Source organism: Chiloscyllium plagiosum, chromosome 5 (assembly GCF_004010195.1).
Source record: "Chiloscyllium plagiosum isolate BGI_BamShark_2017 chromosome 5, ASM401019v2, whole genome shotgun sequence".
Taxonomy (NCBI): domain Eukaryota; kingdom Metazoa; phylum Chordata; class Chondrichthyes; order Orectolobiformes; family Hemiscylliidae; genus Chiloscyllium; species Chiloscyllium plagiosum.
The window spans coordinates 76709986-76736505 of NC_057714.1; the positions used below are offsets into that span (position 1 = coordinate 76709986).

At 41.8% G+C, this 26520-nt stretch overlaps 1 protein-coding gene across 2 annotated transcripts in view; it reads left to right on the forward strand.

The window, feature by feature from the left end:
- The first annotated feature begins 1301 nt into the window (after positions 1 to 1301).
- Positions 1302 to 26520, forward strand: part of plxdc2b (plexin domain containing 2b) — a 422082-nt gene continuing 396863 nt past the window's right edge. For both annotated transcript variants that reach the window (XM_043690425.1, XM_043690426.1), the window contains exon 1: positions 1302 to 1469. In XM_043690425.1, coding sequence (XP_043546360.1) covers positions 1355 to 1469 — 115 coding nt within the window. In that variant the 5' untranslated portion in view covers positions 1302 to 1354. The remainder of the gene's footprint in view (positions 1470 to 26520) is intronic.

A 26520-nucleotide genomic window follows, 5' to 3' on the forward strand; every position in this document is an offset into this window, starting at 1 on the left:
GTGACGGGGAAGCACAGCCTGGGGGAGGAAACCTTATATCTGGAACTTCAATAAATCCTATCTTATTAGATGAGGTCTTCCTCCTGAATATCTTTTGGAGCTCTACTGAAAATTAATTAATTTTCAGCCTAGATCCAATTCAAACTGGAGCAAATCAGAAAACTAACCACGTATCTGAAACATATTGCTCCAACAGGTCACACAGTGTATACTGCCACATGGCTGCAGTAGAGGGTGCTCGTCTTGAAGGTACAGCTGAAGTGCCTCGTTGTGTCGAAGTTGTTTGGAAACGAGTATGAAAACATTTTAACTTCTCATTGTTATCAGTTCTCAATCTATTAAGAACAAGTTGTATTAAGACAACATAGTTTAAATATGTAAGGTAGGAAACCAAACTCCCAAATACGTTCGTCATGACCAAAACCCGTTATGATTCGAGGCACATTACACAACTGGAAAGCAGACTGGGAGAATGCAAATTACTGAAATGTCTTAAATTGTTATTAGCGATTTCGCGGTAGGCAACCAACACAGTTCACCTGTCAGCAATGGCGTTCATGTTATTATAGACAATCTGTGTTTACCACTAGCTTGAAATCGTCAAGGGACCGAAAGTAAAAGAGGCAGATGCTGCAGTGAAGGGTGCTCTCTGCAAGTTCTGTTCTGACCCAAATACCGCTTGAGGTGGAAATAGCAGCAATGTCGTGCGCACCCTCCCGAGCTCGGAGGTTGGGCACACAAAGTGCCAGAGACGGCAAGTCGAAAATGAAGCCCCGGGACAAGTTGGAGTTTTTTTTTATTGCAAAGGCATGACGAGCGAGCAACCCAAACAGTAGCAGGAGACCGCCAGTGGCTCTCCATACAGAGGTATGAAAGGGAGTGTAACTGCCTAGGGACACACACACACACACAAACCCAGAAACTGCTCCTTCCAGAGAGGTAAAAGCCTGCCAGTGGAGATAGGGGACAAAGCGCTTGCTGTCTGCGGATGATGGAGCCTGAGCTGCACTCTCTCTGTGGAGATTTGGGAGGAAGAACACTTCCGGCGAGAGAGGGAGGCACACACACACACGGAGAGGCAGCCTGTGCCTGCCGCGGGTCTCCGGGGGAAGCTGTACCGCAGCTCGGGCTCCAGGCTGCTGACATTTCACACCAGCCCGCCCTGGATTGACTGGCTGGTTCACTCCCTTCCGCAGCTGGGGAGCGGGCGCTTTGTTAAAGGTGTTTGTGTGTGTGTCTCTCTCTCTCTAAGTGACTGTGGAAGTGTTGTTGAAAGAGGGAGGGGGGCCGGGGGGGGTGAGGGGGTGGGACACTCGGGCTTGGACTCGGCAAATGTAAACTTGTGGCGATCATCATGGCGGGTGTGAGGAAAGCCGGCTGCCTGAATGCTGCCCTGTGCTTCTTTGTAACCCTGGGAAACCTGGTGCACCTCAGCCTCGGGCGAAGCGGCCAGACTCTGGATGCTACTGGTAAGGAGCGCTCACTCTCTTTCAAACAAGAAACCATTTAAAACCAGAGAGAAAATACGAGAGAGGGGGGAAAGAAACCTCGCGGCTGCACGAACTGTCAAGTTCGAAAGTTTGCTCCTTCGTTTTTCTTGCTATTAAGTTCCTGACAATCTGCAACCAGATTGTGGTGGGGGGAGGCGAATGGAGCTTTAGGTGGAAGTTTTCCTAACGTTTGCACTTTTTATATTCAAGGCAGTAACCGTTTATATAGCGGGAGGAGGCTTGAATTGCTCTCTTTTCAAAGGCAGTCTCTGGTTGCCTTCTTTAAAATAATCTGCGCATCACTTTTTGAGGTGTTGGAGCCGGGCGGGAGGAATTTCCGAGCGAGATTCAGGAAAGTTAAATGTTAAAGCCGTCAGAGTGAGTTCAGCTCAGCGGCTGCACATTGTCTGTCTCTCTCTCTCTTTTCCCCTTCACACTGTGGGGGGGGGGATGGTTTAGCACAGAAAGGCTGGCATAACTGCGAAGCTCTGAAGCCTGTTGTTCGAATGCGTGTTTCCAGCGTTTGCCGGGGATTTGTCAGGGACCGGGTGAGGAGAAGTCACCGCGAGGAGGCTCCAACCCACATCCCCGCTGCCTAAACCCTTCCACCTCCAGCCAGTGTGTCAGGCAGAGCTGGGCTCGACAATCTCACTTTCATTACTTTCCATTTCAAAGGTCACGCACTGTCCGATTCTTACTCCTGGCATTTATTATGCTGACACCCTCTTTCCCCCCCCCCCCCCCCTTAAATAAAAAAAATAGATTTAAGACGCGCTTTGCAGAGAATATGGAAATCTGGTGGTCTACCTGCAGTTTGCTCAGGAAGGAACCGCAGGTCTAACTTGCTTGAGATTCCGAGCAGAGTTTGCAAGTGTTTCAGACAAAGTCAACGGGCCGAGTCCACTGGGAGTTTGAGGATTCGTGTGGAGTTTGTGCAGAAAGGCAGTGGGTCCTGATAGCTGGGTTGAGGTTAGGGAGGGAGCGAGGTGCACTCTTGGATTGATATTGAATGTTGATCTGCACTGAGTGCGGCAGCGGGCACTCACACTGGCGTCACTGGCAGATGGACTGGATGGTGTTGCTGTTCAGGATTTGTGTTGCATTACAGTGCTTTCTCTTTACCTGATTTGGAGATGCCGGTGTTGGACTGGGGTGTACAAAGTTAAAAATCACACAACACCAGGTTATAGTCCAACAGGTTTAATTGGAAGCACACTAGCTTTCGGAGCGACGTTCCTTCATCAGGTGGTAGTGGAAACTATCACTGTATTCTAACAGATGAAAGGCTTAACAGACAATCATTTTTTCAATGTATAATTTCAGTTACATCACACTGTAAATTTTTGCTATAAATTCTGTTAGGATTGAGCCTTCCACTACCACCTGATGAAGGACCGTCGCTGGTGTAGTGATTTTTAACTTTTTTACCTGTTATTTTTCACAGCATTTGAACTGCGGTAAAGACAGACATCTGTCCATGTGACAGCATCTTAAAGCTAGGCAGTCTCTCAGGGTACCCTGCGTTGATATCATGTATAATTTTTCAGACGCTGTCTCGCAAAACTTTCAATATAAAAGAAGGAAAGGCTTTTCGGCCCTTCGAATATCTAAACAATAAAAAAAACCCAAAGAATTGCGGATGCTGCAAATCAGAAACAAAATCTGAGATTGCTGGAAAAAGCTCAGCAGGTCTGGCAGCACCTGTTGCGAGAAAGCAGTGTTAACATTTCGGGGCCAGTGACCCTTGCTAAGAACCTAAACTATAGAGTGGTTTTTTTTTTGTAAATTTGCCCCTTTTTAATAAACAAAAAAAGGGTTAAAATGCTTGCCATTGTGCTGCACTTTCACACTGCCAATGCTGACAAGTTTTTGGCTTTAAGTGAAGGGTACACCTTTACATTGAGCTAATCAAACTCTGCAGGGTTTTCTTCTCTGAGAACAGCAGATCGCTGGTAATATTGGACCGTATCTGTAGTTTGAATATTTTACAAGATGTCAAGGGTGCTGCTATTGTCTGGCGTAGACAAGGTCAGAAGTCCCATCATACCAGGTTATAGTCCAATAGGTTTATTTGAAATCACAAGCTTTCTGAGGGTTGCTCACTTCACCTGGTGATGGAGCAGTGCTCCGAAAGCTTGTAATTTCAAATAAACCTGTTGGACTATAACCTGGTGTCATGTGACTTCTGACTTAATATTTTATAACACTAACAAATCAAATGCCCAAAAATAAACTCTTTTTAAAATAGTTTAGCATCTGGAAGATCTACCAGAGAAATAAATACTTTGCACCATCCCAATTGTCTCATTGAGTTGAAAATTATTTGGAGTAGAGCATTCATAATGCAGTTCTTTACTTTATTTTTTTATTCTTACGTAGGATCTGGGCGTTGTTGGCAAGGCCAGGATTTGTTGCCCATCCCTAACTGCTGTTGAGTTGACTGGCTTGCTAACTCATTTCAGAGGGCAGTTGAGAGTCCGCCACATTACTGTGGTCCATTTTTGTTATTCATTCACAAGACATGAACTTCACTGGCTAGGCCTACGTTTATTGCAAATGAGGTGGTGGTGGTTAGATGCAGCCTTGAATTACTGCAAGTCGACCCATGTTCATAAGGGAATTCTAGAAGTTTGACCCAGCAACACTGGAGAAATGGTGATATATTTCCAAATGAGGATGGTGAGTGGCTTGGAGAGAAACTTGCCTGGATGGGTGCAGATTGAACAACACTCCAGAATCTTGACATCATCCAGCATAAAGCAGCCTCCTGGATAGACACCACATCTACAAGCACCCATTCCCTCCATTACTGATGCACAGTAGCCGTAATGTTGGCTATCGGCAAGACTAACTGCAGAAATTCACCAAAGATCCTAAGACAGTACCTTTCAAATCCACAACCACTTCCATTGAGAAGAACAAGGGCAGTAGATACATGGGAGCACTGCAAACTGCAATTTGCAGTCAAAACCTTGGATATTGTGGCTCTATCTGCAGCACATGGATTGCAGCAGATCAAGAAGGCAGCTCACCACCACCTTCTCAAGGGAACCAGGGACCGGCAATAATTGCTGGCCAAGCCAGCAGTGCCCACATTCCATGTACGAAAAAAGAACTTGCAGGTGGTGTTCCCACTGTTTGGAGTCACATATAGGCCAGAACACCGAAGGATGGCAGACATTGCTTTTCTAAAAGAAAATTAGTCAACAATAATCAATAATTATTTTGTTAACTATTTTTGTTCCAAATGTTATTGAAGTTAGATTCCACAGGATGTCATGATAATCCTGAAGAAGGGCTCATGCCTGAAACGTCGATTCTCCTGCTCCTTGGATGCTGCCTGACCTGCTGCGCTTTTCCAGCAACACATTTTCAGCTCAGTAATGATATTTAGAAACATGTCTCTGGAGCATTGCCTGAGTCTCTTGATTACTTGTCTTGCCTTTGCTAATGTCTCTCCATCTTGTACAGAGTTAAAGATTGCATAACACCAGATTATAATCCATCAGGTTTATTTGTGACCACATAAACCTGTTAGACTATAATCTGGTGCTGTGAGATTTTAACTTTGTCCACCCTAGTCCAACACCGGCACCTCCACATCATCTTGTACAGAGTTAATTGCAATAGGAGGAGGATAACGGATGTTGTACACTTCAAAATTACCAGCAGTTATTATATTGTCTAAGCTGTCTATGTTTGGGTTATGCTTCAGTACTTGTGCTACTAGCTAATCTATTTGATAATAGAGTTTATAATCATAAATGCTTAAGTTAATGGCCAGAAAATAAGAACTTCCACAAATATTGTCTGGAACTGAATTGCTCCATGATGGTATTTTTAATTACAATTACAGACAGACCTTTTGATATGTAAATCACCTGAGCAGGCGATCTTGCTTGGTTGAGTGCTGAGGGGATTGAAATTATATTTCCCTAATTGCTATAAAGCAATGTGAATAGATATTTGAACCTATCTGTATTATTGGACACAAGTTCAAAGTGTGGTTTTAATAGTGGGTTTGGTAGTCTGGGTTGGTTGTAGCTCAGACTGAGTAATCACTGGCTTTGTAAAATTCTGACATGCATTAAGGTCTTGAAATGGATGTATGCTTTAGAAATAGCAGTGTGTATTTGTGTATTGTTAGAGTTTTTAGTTCTTTGAAATGCTGTTACTGAATATTTTCCAGGTATTTGTAAACTGGATAATCAGTTGGAAATATTCGGAAAGCTTTTTAACAAATTAAAATGACCAAGACAGATGTCTGACAGCATTTGGGCTCCAGATCCTGCTGCACCCACTTGCTCAGCAGCTAATCTGAAATGTTTGCAACCTCCCTTGAGGAGCTTGTCAGATCTGGAAGGAGGATAATCATTTAGGTTAGAATGTCAATGGTTTGTTCGCTGATTTTTGAGACACAAAAATTGCATGTGCTGTGAATTGAAAAATATTTATTTCAAATAATAAAGCATTTAATTATGGGATAGGAACATAGATCATCATCTTCGTTGCACTTTGGATTAATCTTAGTGTAGTCCACAACAACTAGTTGAAGAATTATCATTTTGCTTTTAAAAAAAATCTGAAATCGGGTGGTAACCATGATTCCTCACTTGCTGAGTTGTCTCATTCAACAGTACTGACTGTATGTAGATGTGAGAAAGTTCATTAGAAGGAGAAAAGGAAAGTTTGTGCTTGATCCAAATCATCCTTTTGTATCTTATAGTATTAACAATGGACCAGGACGTTGAAGTTTGCCTAAACTTAATTTTAAAGAATTTAAAAAGGAAATTAACTATGAAATGACAACCGCAAGTGTAAATAAACAACCAGGCAATATAGAGAAATGGCAAAATTGTCTCCTTGCTATCTGCATAACCATAATAGTATGCGATGCAAAGATGTTGGATAATAACAATTTTCATGAGAGAGGTAGCACAATTATTCAATCAACTTACTTCAAAAGACTCAAAGCGTGCTTCATGAGTTTGATATCTTAATTAGAACAATTTACATTCTTATTCCTGCATTCTGTTGTTTTTAATGTAGAAAAATCCCAAGATGTTTGAAGTATCATCAAATTATATTACTCCTTTAAAATGAGTGCTGCTATTTTGTAACATTGCTTTCTATTTTGTTTAATGTGGTGAAACAGAATTGTAGGTATCTTGTTGCAGTAAAACAAGCCATCACATTTTGATTTCCTTGGTTGTGATGTATATTTGGCTAGACATGTGAAATAGTGAATTTTAGTAGCTTAAAGAGGCAGGAGAGACATCAGTTCAGTTGGGATAAGCAATATGTAAAAATATAATTAATTTGATTACTGCAACCTTGGGAGGAGATTGGGAAATATGTATTTTAAAAATTGGGTTTATGGGTCATAACAGCTGTAATGTTTTGTCTTGAGCAGAATAGTGGATCAGTGCTCACTTTTAAAACAAAAGCAAATTATTGAAGATGCTGGAGATCTGAAATAAAATCAAAGTGCTGGAGAACTCAGCAAGTTTGGAGAAAGAAGCAAATTTAATATTTGAGTCTAATATGATTTCAAGACTTTCCATCTTTATACTGAACTTAACATTAAATTTCTTTCCCTTTCCACAGATATTTCATACTTACTGAGTTTCTCCAGCACTTTGTTTTTTATTTCAGATCTCCAGCATCTGCAATAACATGCCTTTTATATTGATAGTGGGCTGATCCAGCTTGATTAACATAATCTGTCCCTATTAGCAGCAAAGAATTGTTGACCCTATTGGCACCAGGTACTCAATAGTTTCCCAGTATAATTGTGGTGAATCCACTGTGTAACATGACAAAGACCATAAAATTCTTGGCTACTATAAAATGTACTCTTTTACTTTAAATGGTTGTATTCATCTGATTGCTACATAATCCATTTGCATATTCAGTTGTCTTTTCTTGCCATGTTTGATGCTTTGTAGTTGCCCAGGATAGGGAGACTGGGATAAAGACATTTGTGTGGTTTCTTCCTGTATGAATGGAGACTGTGGGCTTAGGTCAGTGCTCTCCATGACGTCACTGGAACAACACTGCATGATATGACTGCAGGTGGTGGGGAAGCTCTTCACAAGATGTTTCTTCCCAGGCTTCATCTACCCAGAATGCTTAAAGAATAATACACAGTAGCCACTGGACATTGACAAGAGACATGTATTTGCTCACAACGGAGTAACATTAGGATTATGTAGAAATTCAGTTTAAGACCCTTTCCTTTAATGAGAGAATTGGAAGCTTCACCCAATTGATTTAAATACCTGTGGGAAACATGGGGAACACTGCAACAGTTGAACTGTGGCATTTGTCAGAGCAATAGACTATTACCCATTTTATCTAGAAGTTGAAGAGCGCATGTAAAGCTTAGTGCAGAAGTGTAATGTGTAGTGTTAATGAATATATCACAGCTCAAGTTTGTATGTGTTAGAATGTTTGCATAAGCTCCAACTGTGGCAATGATCCTCTGTGATTTTCAATTCAAAAGGGTGTTAGGAATTGTTTATTAAGCATGGTCGTCAGCCTGTCAAATCATTTTCCATTTCTTTCATCCCCTGCAAAATGTCAAAAGCATTTTTGATCACATAATTTTGGTATCTTGATTTCAAACAGATTAAATATTTTTGGATGATTGACAGTTAAATGAATCTGTATTTGGAATTGGAAGAAGTAGTTTTTCAAACAGTGAATTAGGCAAGGAGCCAGAATGCAATAGGTAATATGGGTGTAATATGGGTGTGCAAAATCCTTTTGGAAAGCTTCTCTCCTCATTGGCTTGTTTAAAAACAGGCAGTATTTGTTATTCTGATAACTGATGTATTCAAACACTAGCCATGCCAGGGTCTGGGCCAGATTTTAGTTCATTCCAAACCTACACATTTACAGAGTTGAAATTAAGTCCAGCTAACCAATATGCGAATGAAAGATTGTATGGCTTTTCCAAAAAGTTGTTTTTTCAATGGTGAATAACAATAATCTAATAATCTCCTGAATTTTTGGGACAGTTGAATATTGGTTAAAATGATATGAAGGATTTATAAGTGTGCTACTATTTCCGTTGTGGAGACCACGTTAGCAGAGATTGATAATCAAGCTTATTCCTCTAATGACTATAATGAAATGAGTATGGCCAATTACAGTAGTTAAATTCTACAGCAGATGCGTCTGCAGGAAAATTAATCCACGGTGTGGTAGATAGTATATTGAGTGGAATCGTCTCACTGCTGCCTGCAGAGGTGTTTTGTATTTAATGACTGCTGCAGCTGACCTGCAATTTATGGGTTGGATTTTATAGTGGGGAGCATTATCTCTGACCAAAGAGGCCTGGGTTTAAGCCCGACCTCCCCCAGAGGTGTGCAATAACATCTCTGAACAGGTTGATTCAGGAGTGTTAGGGCTCTTGTGGTAAAGATTCAGGATTCACCTGCTCCAGAGGTGAGTTTTAAAAGGCTTGTCTCATCAAATTAACATGTTGGCAAGTGGGGGTGTGGCATCTTGAAGTGGACAGGAAGTCCCACCTTTGAGATCTGCCAGCCAATCTGTTTGGCTTTCACCCCTAACTGTCCAGAAATGCCAGGACTGTATGGTGGGCACTGCCTGGACTGTGTAGGCCCACAGCGATCACCAGTGGCAACCAAGCCAATGGAAACTATAAAGCCATTAGACTGAGAAGGTGGTGTTGCGGTACTACATACCTTAGGAAGCAGGGTTGGGGGCTAGGAAAAAATGGATTTTGGAGGGTGGCTGGGGGAGGGGTGACGACATTTTGAGGGGTTGCTTGCATTATGTAAAGGGCACCCTGATGTTACCTCCTCTTCCTCCCATTTGTTTATTAAAAGATAAAATCAGCTTCTGCACTGCAGCCTGCCTACCATTGGCCAGTGTTTTAGATACTGTGGAGCAGGTGGAACATGAATCTGGATCTCCTGGCTCAGAGGTAGTGCAGTAACAGTGCACATATCAGAGCCCCCACTATACTGCATTTTATGGTCGTGGAGGTGGATTTAGGCCTTTAATTGCCTCCTAATTAATTAGCTAAGGGCCTCCAAAAGGCCTAAGGCTAGGCTTGGCAATCTGACATAGTTTACATCAGTAGCCAAACAGAAGGCTGGAGGAACACAGCAAACCAGGCAGCATCAGGAGGTGGCAAAGTCGACGTTTCAGTTTGACACCCTTGTGGATGAAGGGTCATGACCCAAAATGTCGACTTCTCCACCTCCTGATGCTGCCTGGTTTGCTGTGTTCCTCCAGCGTCCTGTTTGTCTACTCTGGATTCCAGCATCTGTGGCATTTTTATCTCTGACATAGTTTACAGGATCATCTGCCCAATCTCTCAGGCTGTGGTGGTGGGAGGGCATAAAAAGATTGTAAACAGTCCATGTTATTTTGTACAAAGAGGAAAATCGCTTTTGTTTTTAAACATAAGTATGCTTGATGTGTTAGTTATGCGTTGCTTCCATGTGTCTTGGGCGTGGGTCATGTTCTGCAAATTTAAATTTGACCACAAATCTGCTGGAATTGTGATCCCATACAATACATCCTTGGGTGAAGACCTGTAATCACTCATTGTAGTTCCCACATCTTGAAGGGCTCCCAAAATATTCACCAATATTACAGATAAAACGGGAAGTTGGGATAAAGGATGAATCAGCAGGTGCTGGCTGTTTGCTGGTGTGTTATGCTGGAGACCACTATTTATGTCCAAACAATGAGTGTCAGCAGGTTTTTTTGATTCTGAAGACAGCCTCATATTTCACTGTTCTTCCTCATGCATGCACTTTCTACTCGAAACAAGGAACAAAGTAATAACTGGTGATTGAAACAGTTTTTTTGTTCTAATTATTTCCCCTTTTCAGTCTGAAGTAATACTGACGACAATTTCACCACATTGACGGATGTACCAGTTAAAATCTACCAGCTCAGCAAAAACATTACATAATAAAACTGTGACCATAATTGATTGATTGATTCATCTATCAATCATTGGAACAATACCATTTAATATCATGTGTTTAGAAATTAATCCATTGAGTTTTGAGTTGCAAAACTTTGTGATGCATGGTAGCAACATTTAAAGTGTGAGTGTTTGCCAATATCTAAGTTATGAGACTGAATCTTACCAGATTTTGGCAGAGTGTCATTTTCATCAAGTTCTGTGGAGGGTTTTGCTCCCTGAGGCCTAGTGGATTTTCTCACTCCTTCGATCCATTAACTACTTACGCCACTCCTGTGGCATTCCTTTCAGCTGATGCTAGCCCAATTCAACCACAAGCTGTAGCCAGAGAAACTGGCCGATGATGTGTTATCCTGGAGTAGACTATTGTCCATGACATAGGCCCCATCTTTGAATCATGGACAAATGTTGGCAGTGAAGAGCTGCCCTTCATCAAAGGAGTGGCACAGCAGCCATAAACCAACATGTCTCACAGCACATCGATGACATGGCTGAAACCTCCTTGCACATTCAACTGCAATCTTTCAGTACTAGGCCACACAACTCACCGACCTATCACATCCATTCTTACTACCCTCTCTAAGCCTATACGACTCCTACTACAGCTCCTTCCCCAGTGCCCACTGTAGCCCAGCATCTTATCCTTGTTAAAAGTGGGACCTTCATACACAGCAAAATCTTCAAATGATGCAAAACATTAACTTTTTAGTTTCAAATGTCCAGAGTGAACAGGAATCAAACAGAATCTGCATTTTTCTCCGCGAATACAAATGAACTGTGTTGTTGAGCAACAAGTATTTTGCAGTCAGTGATCACAGCACTGAGCTGTCATCTGCTGGAATTGGGTCTCAATTAAATCCTGTTTAATTTGTAGCACCCGACATATATATACTCTGTCACGCGTGACGTGATGCTGCGATCACTGAACGTGTTCGTCCGCCTCCTTGGAAGACTGCTGCTGAACTCCCAGTTTGGTAGCATCCATTCCATCCTCTTGTTGCCTGCTCCAGGTTGTGCCGAGCACAGCGTGCCAGGATTATGTGGCAATCCCTGTCCAGTCTGGGCTAAAGTATCCTCACCCTTAAACAACAAAAGACTAAGCAGAACCCTCCTCTCCAACTGCCCTGTTGTCCTGGGTGAAGAATGGATTGCATTATAACTCCACTTTGCCTCATTCAGGGATTTGTATAATGGAGTCCTCAGCCATGGTCACAACAGGTGACCCTTGTCTGTGAGGAACCATCTTTGCAAGGCCTCTGGCCCCTCACATGCAGCAAGGATATGAGAATGTCGGAATCATAAAGCACAAACCTCGAAGAAACTGTAAGCTGTGGATCTCTCAGCCTGATGTGTGTATAGTTGATGGTGTCCTGTAGCTGAGGGAAGCCAGCTAAGATACAGATCTTACTGCCTTGGCTGCAGCACTGACCTTGTCACAGGGAAACAAAGTCAATGAGTGTGATCTAGTACAAATGGCATTGGTCACCGTTGTTAATGAATTGAATTGTGTGATTCCATGGTGGTTCCCCATGACTCCCTGGAAGGAGCCAGTCACATAAAGGTGCAGCTGTCACCTTGATGCCCACCAGGATAAGATGGCCCAGCCATTCCTTCGGGTAACAGTCCCACTCCAGCACCTCCGTTCTTTGACAGTGTCCAGGGATACCCTCGGTCTATCCCGACACTGTATCTCACTGATCTGGAGGAAATGACATTGAGGACGAAAGACCCTCAGCCGTTTGTGCCTCCATACCATCCTGAGGGGCTCTGCAGCTGTGAATTTTCATATTGGAGAGACTGTTTACTTTCTGCAGCAGGTTGCTGCTGGCCCTGGGCTTTGTGGTGTATTGGTTCCACCTCTGTCTCCCTGTGACTTTGACCCTCTGAGTCTGCGATTAACATAGTGCTGTGTTATTCAGCAGCTATTCCACCCTCTCTGATGGCTGCCAATGAGCATTACAAACTGTCTGTCTGGGTATGTGCTTACACTGAGCAGCAAGGTAAGCCTTTAGGCTCTGGCTGAGAGGCCAAGCTGCAAGAAGAAAAGGCAGTGATGCTGTGTGCATCTGGGTATGTATTAAGTGATTTGTGCGGTGAGACAAAGCAGGCAAGTGGACCTGAGATGCTGCCGTGTCCAGTTTGTGAGCTGACTGTCTCTCCTTGCACACACAGTGTCCTTGCAACAGCTTTTCAATAGTAATTGTTGGTGTGTTTTAAAGGCAAGCAGAAGCATGCTGTAAGTGGTTTGAAAATACTCTGTGATGATGTATTGAGATTAGCAGTGTCAAGTGTCTGTGGATGTGGTATATCTGCGACCACTGCCCATTGAAGCTCCCATGAGCCCATTGGTGCAGAATTCCAACATGGAGGTCCAGAGGAGCAAAACGTGAGCTGGAGTGGCCAGGTTCTGATTTGCACACTAAAAAGCTTCAGTCTGTCATTTCTATTTGGTGCATGATAGAATAACAGCCTCCATATTAATGAGGTGAGACTAAGTAATAACGAAGATAATAGCAAGCGATAATCCCTGTTAATAGGCCTCTTGCTGCTCACTAGCAACAATCTCTCGTCTTGATGTCTAGACTTCTGCTGGAAAGTGTTGGATGCTTGTTGCATCCGATGGTGACTAAGCCAGTGTGAGTTCCACCCGTGATATTTATTAAGAAGTCCTGCTTTTATTCCTTCCCTTATAAAGAGAAATAAATAGGAAGTATATTCTCCCACTTTGTGCAATGATGTGTATGTGTTTGATTTCATTTTTATAGTTATCCATCAAAGGCCTAGTTAGCCACCTTTTATTAAACTACCACAGCTCACAAACACCATTGATTTTAGACTAGGATGTAAATACTGTTTGTTCTGCTTTGACATGCTATGTTGCTGTTTAAAAATATCTATCACAGAACACTTACATAAGGGTTGCCTACTGATGTTTATCATTGTTTCACTTTCGCAACCATACCTTGTAATATCCTGCTTATAATATGAATGCAGCAAAATGACTATGTAATATCACCCCATCAAACACAAGTACTTTGACAATACACAATAAGTAACGTTTACAATAATGTATTTAATGCAAATATAAAGATTTTAGTCTTTAAGCATAGGAGTACAGCACACAAAGGCAGCAAGGTTTTCTGCTTCTGATTTTGGCCCGAGATAAATAGCTATTCATCCCATCTTTGTGTGTTGTTATTGTATAGCATCATACAGCTAGAATGGAGGTGGTGTGTTTTCCTTCAGAGGTGCTTGTCTGTTTGTAAGAACAGACACTGGCAAATTCATTAGTAGCCCATGTGTCTTTCATTCCATCATAAAATTGATCCTGTGCATGAAACATCGAGGAAGAACAATATCTTGGATACCCCAGCAACCTTTTTCAAACCTTCTGGAAATGGCAGTGCTGGATTGGCAAGACAGTAATGTGATGCTATCCATCATGTTGCAGTTTATCTTGACGTGTGCTGAATGATTTCACATGTAACTGGTATCATTTTGTTTGTCTCTTAATTTTTGCTTTGTTTAAAGTTTAAAAGCTCAATTGTTGGTGAATAGGTTGACTTTCAAGATAACTGGAAATAACAAATGTACACTTTAAGGGGTTTTCTGCAGTTCATTCCCAATTATTTTGGGAGTCGCGTTCCATAATACTTCTCATATTCAGGCCAAATTGAGTGGATAAGTTGTACACCCTTCTGACCACATTTTCCTGGATTTTCTGTGAATCTTGCCAGTGTTCAAGGGTTGGTGATCTGTGTGACTTCATCCACTTTCCCATGAAAACATTTGATAACTGTTCTTGTTGATGGGCAATAGAAATAAAATGGCTAATAGCTTCAAGGATTTACTGTAACGATATGGGTTTCTAATTTGTAAGGCTTAAGGGTCTGAATGCCAGCGCAATAATCACTGGCTTATTCAGAACAGATGGGACTTCATAGGTTGATCCAGTACTATTGTTGATGTCTGGGGATAGTTCATGCTTAAGATTTGACTGCTTCTTTGAGTGTGTCTTCTTAGTTCCTGGCATCGAAGATAAAACTGGGAATTTGTTCAGTGGGAGTTGCGTTTTTGAACCCAAGGCCTCACGATTTATATTTGGTAAAAGGGGTGAATCTCAGTTCCCCTTTCTTGTACTAAAAGAACCTTACATTGGATTTTCTTTAAGAAATCTATAAAATATGTCATCAGTTAGACCAAAAGCTGCAGATTCAAACTTGTCATCCAAGATCAGAATGGAAACCTAGGTAAGGAGGTCAGCCTGCAGCTGTCTCCTCCACTCTTTGAAGTAGCCTAATTCAGATAAATTCTTGGCCTTTGCCATTCGACTATTTCCTGCTTCGGCCAGTCACACACATCATTAGGCGATCCTTTCACCCACATTATGCTGTTCGCTTGCGATTTTGTATCTTCCTCTGATTGAAACATCAACAAAAAAATTATCATGTGACAATTTCTTGGTGAGAGATAGCAAAAGATGGTGAGTTGAGTTGGTGCTGAAAATGGCTCAGTTTGTTGTTGAAGTTGAGAAGTCTCTTGAACTCAACTAAAACCTTCAGCTCCAAACCCAGTTCACTTACTATGGGTTGTAGATGTGAAAGATGAAAGTAGAAACAATGAGATATTGGGATGGTAAATGCAATTTTGATACCTTTCTACAAGTTTAAAAATAAATTATAGTACTCCATCTTCTGCTGGCCTTATTGACACAGCGCACATTTATTGCTTAAGGCCCAGTGATAAACGTTGCAGCAGTAGCAGTAATCAATATCTGCATACATTTACCCTTCCCCCTTCTAAATCTGAGAGATCCATGCACTAGTTGATGAAAATTAGAAAAATGCATTGAAAATTTGTTTTTAATGTAGGTCGGTCCCTATACATTGCTTCAGTTGTTTACTGTATTACAATGTTGAAATGTACTACAACATCAGAGAAAACTCTCTTTTGTGTCTGTCCTTTGAAGTATACCAAGAACATAGTAACTGCAGTGCATTCCATATTTAGCTTCTGTTGAGAAATGTATACCTTGTTCTCTGCAGTGCAGGAACATAGTGGGATATTAAAATGATGACCTTGCAACATCCTCACCAGCCGTTCCACATTTTCTGTTTTATGCTATTGCCACTTTATTCCCTCCTCGACATTTCAGAGATATTATTACTCAACCCATTCAAATGTGTTATGAAGCTTTGGAGCAGGGAAGACTTGAATCTGGACCATCTGGCTCAGAGGTAGGGACACCACCACTGTACCACAAGATCTAAAACACATAACTTTCTTTCTCTTCTCTCCCCCCCCCCCCCACAAGCCGTCAGATGTTTTTATATTTTTATTTCTAGTGTCTTTTCAACTGTACGAAAGTTTGATCTTCAACACAACAGAGACAGTGTTTGAGTGGCTGAATAGCCTCTTTCTGTTGCAATGTTTTGTTTTACAGATACAGATTCTATAAGCAATGATGTATTTGACATATTGTTGGGTAAGCACAAGGCTGGGCATGGGTGACATAAAACTAATGACCAATAAGGTCTCTAACAGATGAGAGTTGTTTTTGTGCCTGAAGTGTGAAAATTCACTGTCAACGTCAAAGGCAGTCCTGGAAAATTGATTAATGTATCTTCCATGGAGAAAACATTCAGGTAAATGGAACAGGATGAGTGCAAGAGATGAGGAATATTGCTCATTTTAAGGTTAAAGAACAACGAGTTGAACTGACTGACTGACTGCTATCTGGCTGCCGCTTTCTGTGCTGAGCTGGGAGCAGATAACAGCACATTTGATATTGTATAGAAATGGAACCATTACCAAACCATCAGCTGTATCTATTTAAAATGGCACTCTGATGACAACATCTTTGGGAAACCACTTTGTACAGGGGAAATGGGACAACATTTTTGTCAAGAAGGCATTGTACATAATTAATGCAGAAATATGTGAAGGCAATGGATAGGAAATGACCAGATGACCATAGAACTGTGAGAGGGAGAAAGAGACAGCAGGTCCATTTCATATCTGATGTTGGCATTTTCCTAAGAACTGAAAAATAAGAGCTGGATGAGCATGTTAAAAGAGCAAAAAAAAGGTTGAAAGGCAAAAACCAGACGTCTGATGGGTCAAATATTCTGCCAGGCTTGGGACAGCCCAACCTATGCACTTTTGTGACTCTCAAACCACACAACTGACCCATGATTTCTTTTTCCACCAGAATGGGCTTCATTCTACTGTTCACAGGACCTACTGACTCATGCGGGTGGGAGTGGGTGTGTAAAGGGCTGCTGCAGTCCCCAAGCAATGCAGCCAAGCACCCAACATTCTTTAAAGACTATCTAAACCTCACCAAGCCCCCCACCCTGTCACCACATGAATTCTTTATAGCCACTTATTCAATATGCCTGACATACAATCCTCCGATTCTGTGCAATATCAAATGAAAATAAAGTTTTCATTGTCTAATGTGAAAAACACCAACCAGATGAAAAAAGTTACCTGTTCCTCTTTCAGTCAAGTGTACAGTATTTTCTGCCTATAATGTGGTCTCCTATACACTGGGGAGACCAAATGCAGATTGGGTCACACTTTGTGGAACATTTCCATTCAGCCCACAAGCATTATCATCAGTTTCTAGTTGATTTAATACTTCACCTTGTTTTAATGCTAACATTTCTCTTCTGTCCTAATGCATTGATCCAGTTTTATGTTCAATGTAAGCTTCAGGAACAGTGCCCAATAGTCAGATAGCAATTGTGCAATCTTGTGGAATCAAAATTGACTTCCCCAATTTCAGACCATAAACATTGTTCCCCCACTGTTTCGTTTTCTGCCATTTTAGCCTTCCACTCATCGGAACAGTTCATAAGAAGTAGCAAAGTAAAGGAAAAACCAGTATTTATACTGGAGGAGAGGAGAGTGCAAACTGATTAGCAAGTAGACTCTGATTAATGGAGGTACTTCTGAGGGGAGGGAATGACTGAGTGGCATCATCATGTTTTGGGGACATGAGTCAGAATCCTGTCATGGTAGATTTTGGAATTTTGGATTCAATTTTTAAAAATTCTGGAATTAATGACCATGAAACCATTCTCGATTTGTAGAACAATCCCATCTTGTTTCGGGAAGGAAATCTGTTGTCCTTACCCAGTCTGTCCTACATGTGACTCCAGACCCTTGGCAATGTGGTTAATTCTTAACTGCCCAGGCAGTTAAGGATGGGCAATAAATGTTGGCCTAGCCAGTGATGCCCTCATCCCATGAGTTAATAAAAGGAAAAAATGATGTTGCAATGGAGAATTCAACAGTTAATGATGACTGACAGTTGACTACCAGACTTTATTCAAATGTTAAACTGGACAGTTTGATTCTAATCGGTCAGGGTATTGCCCTGTGAAATGAACTAGAGGATGGCTGTCACCTATGTTTTGATGTGAAACAGGTGCACTCTGTATATTTTATTTTTTGTTTATAAAGAGTGAGGTTGTGTGCATTAATCTATATAGCTTACAGTACACACATGTACCACTGTGAGCTCAACTGACAATCTTAAATTGGTTGTCAGTGCAATTCTTCATATGCTCAGGATTATCCAGCAAATGTTGTCGAATCATGCAATCATATCTAATGTTGGCTGGTGTGAGACTGAGTAAGCATGGACTGCCTTGATTCAGTCAGTACCATGGGGAGATGCTGTTTGACAAGGTCCACCATCCTTTTGGATGTACTTACTTACCTAGCCTACTTACTTAGTCTACTTACCTAGCACTACATTAACACTGAAATCTATATAGCACATTACTCACGGTCTGATAGGCAGAAGTCCTTTTGGCTTGATGGTAGCATCCTGTTAGTAGTGAAGCCCACTCTTGTTTCTACTGCACAGTTTCAGTATGAAACAGCGAGCTTCACTTGTTGCTTAAACATGTGAAATACCTTCCCCTTCATTTTTGCCTTGTTCCATTCGCACCTTGCTCAAAAACTATTCCAATTCTAATGGAAGGTCACAGTCCCGAAATTGTGTCTATACACACATATTTTCCAGCATTTTTGTTTTAGTTTCCAATAGCCAACACCAAAGTTATCTGGTTCTCAATGTGCGAAAGGGTCAATCATTCTTAGATGAATGGAGCATGTATTGTGCTGCAATCCATCAGCACTTGAAACTCAGCCAAGTGTACGGAACCTTCAAAGCAATCCTAGCAAGAGTGTTCTCACAGAAGGAAAGAGTAGAAGGTGTTCATTTTAGATTTGAACAAAGTGCTTGTCAATCAGTTTAAGGCAGGAGGTGGTAAGATGCTTTCCCCTATCAGCCAGAGGCATTTGAATCACAGTAGGTAGTAGAGCAGCACATACTGACAGGAAACTTTATAGCATTTCCACTGCACTGTGGTACCATTTCAGTTGGAAAAGCACTGCAATGCATGAGAATAAAAACACAAGGCTGATCAATGTAGTGGAAATGCTAGTTTTAAAGGACAGATGTTGGTAGGCAAATCATGGGAATGACATATTCATGGAACTTTTCATATTAGTTTAAAAATGCTTTAGATTCCCATTCTAGCTGCACAATTGAAAACTGACTAACAGCTAATGATTTCTCTAGTATTTCTAGATCACATTAACTATGATTGACCTACATTGGAAGGTGTTTAAATAACTTGAGCCTGCAAATAGCTTTTGATATATTAGCATACAAGTATTTCAGATGCTGTAATTTCTTATTAAACAAGCTCTCGTAGTCTGTTTAGTTTAAGCTAAGAGGCATTTTAAACAAAGCAAGCTAAGGAATGGCAGATTAAATTGTTATGCTAACATTCTTGCTTCCTCCCACCACAGTCTTTGCAGCTGTGGTTCTTTCAAAGCCTTCCACCACTTTTAACAGCTTGCAGTTTCCTGGTCCTAATCTTCTCCTTTTCACTCTGTGTATGTCCAATCCTTCTATTGCTCCATCACCCACCAGGACAGCCTAAAGATCCCTAGCCTCTTCATTGAATGGAAACCTAAGTGTCCCCATAAGCCTGGTTGAACATCTTCTCATTTGACTCCTTTAACTTCCTTGAAATAAAATGTATTGCCGTGGGAGTTTCTCGGAGATCTAGCGAGACCTGCCTAATGTGTGATATGTGGAATAGACTTTGTTCCATTTCACCCATACACCAATTTCTAGTATATGAATAATCTATATGTTGTTATAAATTGAAAAGTCTTCAGACAAGATTGGAAGTCAATTAGATTTTGGTCTTGGAATAGAAGTAACAGATCAGCTCTCATGGTTTTAGGCAGTCAGAGATGCTAACATTTAAGAACTTTCTTAGTTTCCTGAAAATACTTCATTGAAAGAGAGCTATGCAACTTGTTCAGCAATAAGCTTTCTTCTCGTTTTCTTAAGGGAGACAGAAAGAGATACTTGTTCACGACACATTGTGGAGGTCTTACTGCTACACAGAGATGGAAATGTGTTGCTGGAAAAGCGCAGCAGCAACACATTTCCAGCTCTGATCTCCAGCATCTGCAGACCTCACGTTCTCCTGCTACACAGAGATGTCCACTGGAAGTAGAACAACAACTTCAGAAGTGTTATTAAACAATTTTAAGTGCATAGACCCATCCGTTATAAACCAAGTTTGTCCGGCAATTAAAATAATAAGCCTAATTGCTTATCTCTCCTAAAAAAGCTTTGCTTATCTCCTTTCCAAAGTTAGTCGATTTTTCAGTAATTAGAATGTGAGTCACATTCTTCCACTTTCAAGAAACATATTTCTGCCTTTAAAACCGTACCCCTTTCATCCAGATTATCCACACAATTCCATATTCCATAAGACATAGGAGTGGAAGTAAGGCCATTCGGCCCATCGAGTCCACTCTGCCATTCAATCATGGCTGATGGGCATTTCAACTCCACTTACCCACATTCTCCCCGTAGCCCTTAATTCCTTGTGACATCAAGAATTTATCAATTTCTGCCTCGAAGACATTTAGCGTCCCAGCCTCCACTGCACTCTGTGGCAATGAATTCCACAGGCCCACCACTCTCTGGCTGAAGAAATGTCTCCGCATTTCTGTTCTGAATTTACCCCCTCTAATTCTAAGGCTGTGTCCACGGGTCCTAGTCTCCTCGCCTAACGGAAACAATTTCCTAGTGTCCACCCTCTCCTCTCCAGTTTGTCGTCCTTCTATTGCTAACACTATATTGATTTGTTGTGTATTGTGAGGTTCATGGTGGGTGACCTGCCATGGCCCATGTTGACTATACTCTCATAATTATCCCCTCTTCAACTCCTCAATGATGCACCTGGCTTCTACCAATCCTGGCTCACGATCATGTTGCTGGTGCCATATTTAAACACCGTCACCGCAGCACCCACCCATCAAAATGTACTGTTCAGCTGAGGCTATGGTGCAGAAAGGTGAGGTAGCCTCTCATTTGCTAACAAGGACCACAAGGTACTTATGGTCTGGGTGGTGAGAGGTGGTTCCTCAAGATTGCTCCCCTCCTGGTGCCTATCATGATAGCCAGGTGTTGAGCATCAAGTTTATCATGTGCTTACTGAAGCCTGAAAAGTGATCTAGTGCCATGCTATTTTACTGGTCTGTCTCACTGATTGCTGCTGTCTTCCTAATGGTGAGAAACACCTGTAATGTAAAGGTACTAGAACGTGGGATCAGATACTGTGCATGCAATCATATGAAGAATGTATTTATTCAGCAACAAAAAAGTTCAAGGAGTGCAGAAGTAACCAGGTCCACATGTATCTTAAGTGTCCAGAGCTGCTTGCCCTATAACAAGCAAAGTTGTAATGAAAGGAAATCCACACCCAGCTCATTGATGTTGGTGTTGGGCTGCAATTACGTTAAGTCTAGCCCGTTATGCCTGACCATGACAAGTTTTGCTGTGGTCTCTTGGGTGTCCCTCCTGGTCACTGTCCTGATCCTTAACTTTATCCTCATCCTCAGAGCATTGCTGTTGATCCCCTGCTGCCTCAAGAGCATGCCCACTTTCTAGAATTCTGCGTGAGCACAGCATGTCTCAATGATACAGCGCATTGTTTTCGGCGTTAGACCGCAAGGACCTGCCAGAGCATCCCAGGCATCAGCATTCTCCTTCAGGTGCCTTTATAATCACTTCCACTGTAGCCCTGATCAAAGTGTGGACAGTATTATATCTTAATCTTGTGTCAGTCTGAGGGATTTGAAAATGTGTAATCAGCCATGATTAGAAAGGGTGGCCCTTGTATCTCAGCAGGAGACAGTGACGTCTACAGATGCTGGAGATCAGAGTTGTGTGTGTGTGGTTCTGGAAAAGCACAGCAGGGTCAGGCATAATCTGAGGAGCAGGAAAATCGACATTTCAGGCCGGAGCCCTTCATCAGCCCTTTCTTGTTGAAGGGCTCTAGCCCGAAACGTCGATTTTCCTGCTCCTCGGATGCTGCCTGACCTGCTGTGCTTTTCCAACACCATACTCTCTCAACACTTATCTCACAGCAGTCATCCCTGAATGACCCAAGGATTTTGAAAGAAACCAGGAACTGATGTGTAAGAGTCTAAGGATATCTGGCGTAGATCTCCATAATTTGGCATTGATGATCAGAGATAAGTTGAACAGTGACTGAGTGGATGCCTTTTCTGTTGATAAACTATGCAGGATGGTGACAGGGCAATGTCAAAGTGATCTACAGCACCATGCAACTGGGGAGAAGCCAATAATTGTGGAGAATCCCATGACCTGGGCTGTTGGACTCCCCTCATTGCAGGGGAAGGAAATGATGAGCTGCGCACTGGAGAAAATGTCAGTTGCATTTGTGAGGTAAAGAAGCCACACAGGTCCCCAGCTGCTGCTTGGCCTCCAGCTCTAACACGTGAGGCAATGATCTGTGTAGAAAATTGGAAATCGAACAGTAATGGGATACTCCTGAGCCCTCCAAACAATCCCAATAAGCATTTGCTGTTGTGACACAGCGGCTTTGTTGCCATACCATCATGATACAATCTCATGCCTCCTTAAGGAGCTATGCAAGCTTAACCTGATTAATGTTGCAGAAGCTTATTCTACACTGTGAAGCCCCCATTTTCTTATTCTTGTATTCTTTTGATTGTAGATTGAAGTGGGAGAAGGACTGTTTTGGAAGGAAATGCTGGACGACATTGCTGCACTAATTAAAAGCAAGTTACTGAAACTCATTATGAGCGGTGTTGACAGTGCTAATTTGTTCAAGCAACAAGGGGAGCTGCTTAATGATGGGCTAGCACCAGGATGTCTATCGAAAATTAAATATAGTTGGCAACTGCTTGGTTGGCTTGTTGGTGCAGTTGTGATCAGTTGTGAATGCCAAGGCAGTCAGCCCAACAAAAATTATTTGGTTGGCTCTTGGATAACTGAGCAGCATGTGAGTGTGAATTATACTGGCAGAAGCCTTTGGACTGCTGGAAGAGCAAATTGTGTGTTTCTTTCTCTAGTAAGGTACTGAAAGTCTGAAGAGAGCTAGTTTATTTTACCCACCAGTTGCTGTCGGGGTTTTCAGGAGGTTTTCGGATAGTATGGGTCTATCTAATGAGTCAGAGTTTCTGCAGCAATTTTTGTTTTTGTTTCACATATGTAGTACTCACAGTTCTTTGTTATATTTTGGTAAAGTAGGGACTTCGCTACTTTGATAAAATTTTAAACGTTTGTGATGACTGTGGTAAAGGTGGGGTGAGATTTCCAACATCAGGCACTCCTCCACTATGATGTCAACCCCTCCCAAAAAAGCCATCTTGAAAATCACAGACTGTATCCTTGCACACTTACCTGAAAAGTCCCTAACCGACAATGCATAAGTCTACAGGATTAATCATGGAGCAATCCGCAAACTAACTTGGCAGGACAGTTCTGACTGACTGGCCGGGTGCCTCCATAGTAGCTTGAATGATGTCCCTCTTGTTCCTGGGCTGGTTGCATTTGAACTGCAGTACTGAACATGGCCCAATCCCAGGACTGCAAGACACACACATTGAACATAGAACATAGAACATAGAACAATACAGCACAGAACAGGCCCTTCGGCCCACGATGTTGTGCCGAACATTTGTCCTAGCTTAAGCGCCCATCCACGTACCTATCCAATTGCCGCTTAAAGGTCACCAAAGATTCTGACTCTACCACTTCCACAGGTAGCGCATTCCATGCCCCCACCACTCTCTGGGTAAAGAACCCACCCCTGACAACTCCCCTATACCTTCCACTCTTCACCTTAAATTTATGTTCCCTTGTAACACTCTGTTGCACCCGGGGAAAAAGTTTCTGACTGTCTACTCTATCTATTCCTCTGATCATCTTATAAACCTCTATCAAGTCACCCCTCATCCTTCGCCTTTCCAACGAGAAAAGGCCTAACACTCTCACCCTATCCTCGTTCGACCTATTCTCCATTCCAGGCAACATCCTGGTAAATCTTCTCTGCACCCTCTCCAAAGCTTCCACATCTTTCCTAAAATGAGGCGACCAGAACTGCACACAGTACTCCAAATGTGGCCTAACCAAAGTCCTGTACAGCTGCAACATCACTTCACGACTCTTGAATTCAATCCCTCTGCTCATGAACGCTAATACACCATAGGCCTTCTTACAAGCTCTATCCACCTGAGTGGCAATGCCTGCCTGACCATGGCTAACACTCTCTACCCTTGACTTGACTGAATTAGAAGCAGTCACTGATTTGCCACAGTCCCTGTTGACTCTGGTGCCCTTTAATTTTCAGAGATGGTCATTTGGTTGAAACATGTGCAATGTGTTTGCCATGTAAGTTGCTGGCCACATGCTATAGATGTGACATTGCTATTGCATCTGCTGCATCACATCCTTCTCTTTTAACTGTTCAATTCCCCCTACAATGACAAACTGCTTGCCTCTCTTTCTGTGCTAAACAGTCATTTAAACAGGCTGGCAGTGCCTGAAGAACTTACATGCAAAAAAGCATTGCAAACCAGAGAGCCTGGCAGCTTCCAAATCACCTCAATTGAGTGAACACTAAGAACGTTAAGAGCCATATGAAGCAGTCTCTGTAGATGCATGAGGGGTGTGTGTATCCTGTGCCTAAATTGACCAGGTAGAAGTGAACTGTCACTTTGTTTAATATGCTAGAATTTTGGAAAGTTAAATACTGTTGTAATAGCTTTTAAATGATATTTCATGCTTACAAAAAAGTAATTAGAAAATGCAGTTTTTAAGGGACCTCTGTTTTCAAATCCAAGCTTGAATGTTCATGACCTCCTAAGTGAAGTCCTGGAGGGCTGAAGCTGTGTGAGAGTTGGTCTGAAAACCATTATGAAAATGTGGTAAGGCTGATAGTTTGGCAAAGCCCATTTGTGTGGGTGCAGGGTGGAAAAGGGGATTGTCTATGGAGTATACAGGATATGGTGAAGATGGGATTGAATGTGGGCCTGAAGAAGCAAGCAGGGAGCTTTTGCTGTTGGGTAACTGCTTAGCTTTACTTTTACGTCAGGAATTAGGGTGGACGCTAAGAAATTGTTTCCGTTAGGCGAGGAGACGAGGACCCGTGGACACAGCCTTAGAATTAGAGGGGGTAAATTCAGAACAGAAATGCGGAGACATTTCTTCAGACAGAGAGTGGTGGGCCTGTGGAATTCATTGCCACAGAGTGCAGTGGAGGCTGGGACGCTAAATGTCTTCGAGGCAGAAATTGATAAATTCTTGATGTCACAAGGAATTAAGGGCTACGGGGAGAATATGGGTAAGTGGAGTTGAAATGCTCATCAGCCATGATTGAATGGCGGAGTGGACTCGGGCCGAATGACCTTACTTCCACTCCTATGTCTTATGGTCTTTGAGTTTCTCCGAAGGAGGGGCAAATTGCCATTGAAATGAGGAGAGATTGGCAAATAGCAGGATACAATTAAGTGAAAATATGGTATTTGCTGCTCATTAGTTTGATTCAGAACATACTGTTTAAACCCAAAAGGGAAAGTTAAACGTTCTTTTCTTGACGCTGGATAATCTGATTTTTTTTCATCCTTTCTGTATTTTCCCACTTTCCTCACCATTGACCATGCCCCTCAAAGCAGTGAATAATGTCTCCCTGAGGTGTTTACTTTTATTGGCTTGTGAGAGTATATTTACATGTGGATGCACTCCTATTTTCTTAACCTCACCGTGATTGAGTCAATTTTTAAAAAGGCAGCAGCAAGCTTTTAAAAATTAAGAAGGTAATTTTAATTTGCATACTTGCCCTAGAGCTAAATGAAAACATGACAGCTCTTTCAATCCACTTACCCACAGCATTGTGCAAATACAAAATTGGATGGAGATAAAACGTGAATTGTAAGAATGAAATTTAACTCAGTTTTTATAGTGGTGTTGGTCTGATGCTTTGGATGGAGTGAAGGTCTTGAAAAAGTCTGCCATTGTTGGTGACCTGCCAGGAGGTTGATTTCTTAGGTGAATGAGAATTTGGAATGGAATAGAGAAGAAAATCCCTCTCTCCTTATTTCATTACATTTTCTTGAAATATATGCACTGAACTATATACAATCTTCTAACTGCATTCTTACTACTGTTTGTGGTCTAACCCTCCTGCGTTTATATACTAGACCTTGACTATTGAAGTATCCCATATGCCGCCTTGATCGAGTTATCTCCTGGTGATGCATAAACATATCCTCCTATTATTTTCCACGTTTTCCAATTCTAATTTGAAATTTACTCCTGAATTTTCTTCCAGTACCATTTTCAGGCAGTGCATTTCAGATCATAACATTCTCAAATATTGTTAAATCTTTGTTAACTCGTTACCAATCAACCTACCACTGGTTTCTTTATCGTTTACTCTATCAATCCCCTCATAACATTGAGGAATCCCACTTTGTGTTCTAGTCACAGCCGGTTTAGTCTCTTTTATACAACTGAAGTCCATCATCCCTGTTTTCAGTCTCGTCTACCTCATCTGCACCCTCGCCCAAAACCTTGATATCCATCCTGAAATATGATGTCCAGAATTTAACACACTCTGGCTAAACCCCAGCTGATAACTTGTGAAGGTTTGGCATAATAGTTTTGCTTTCTGTTCTTTT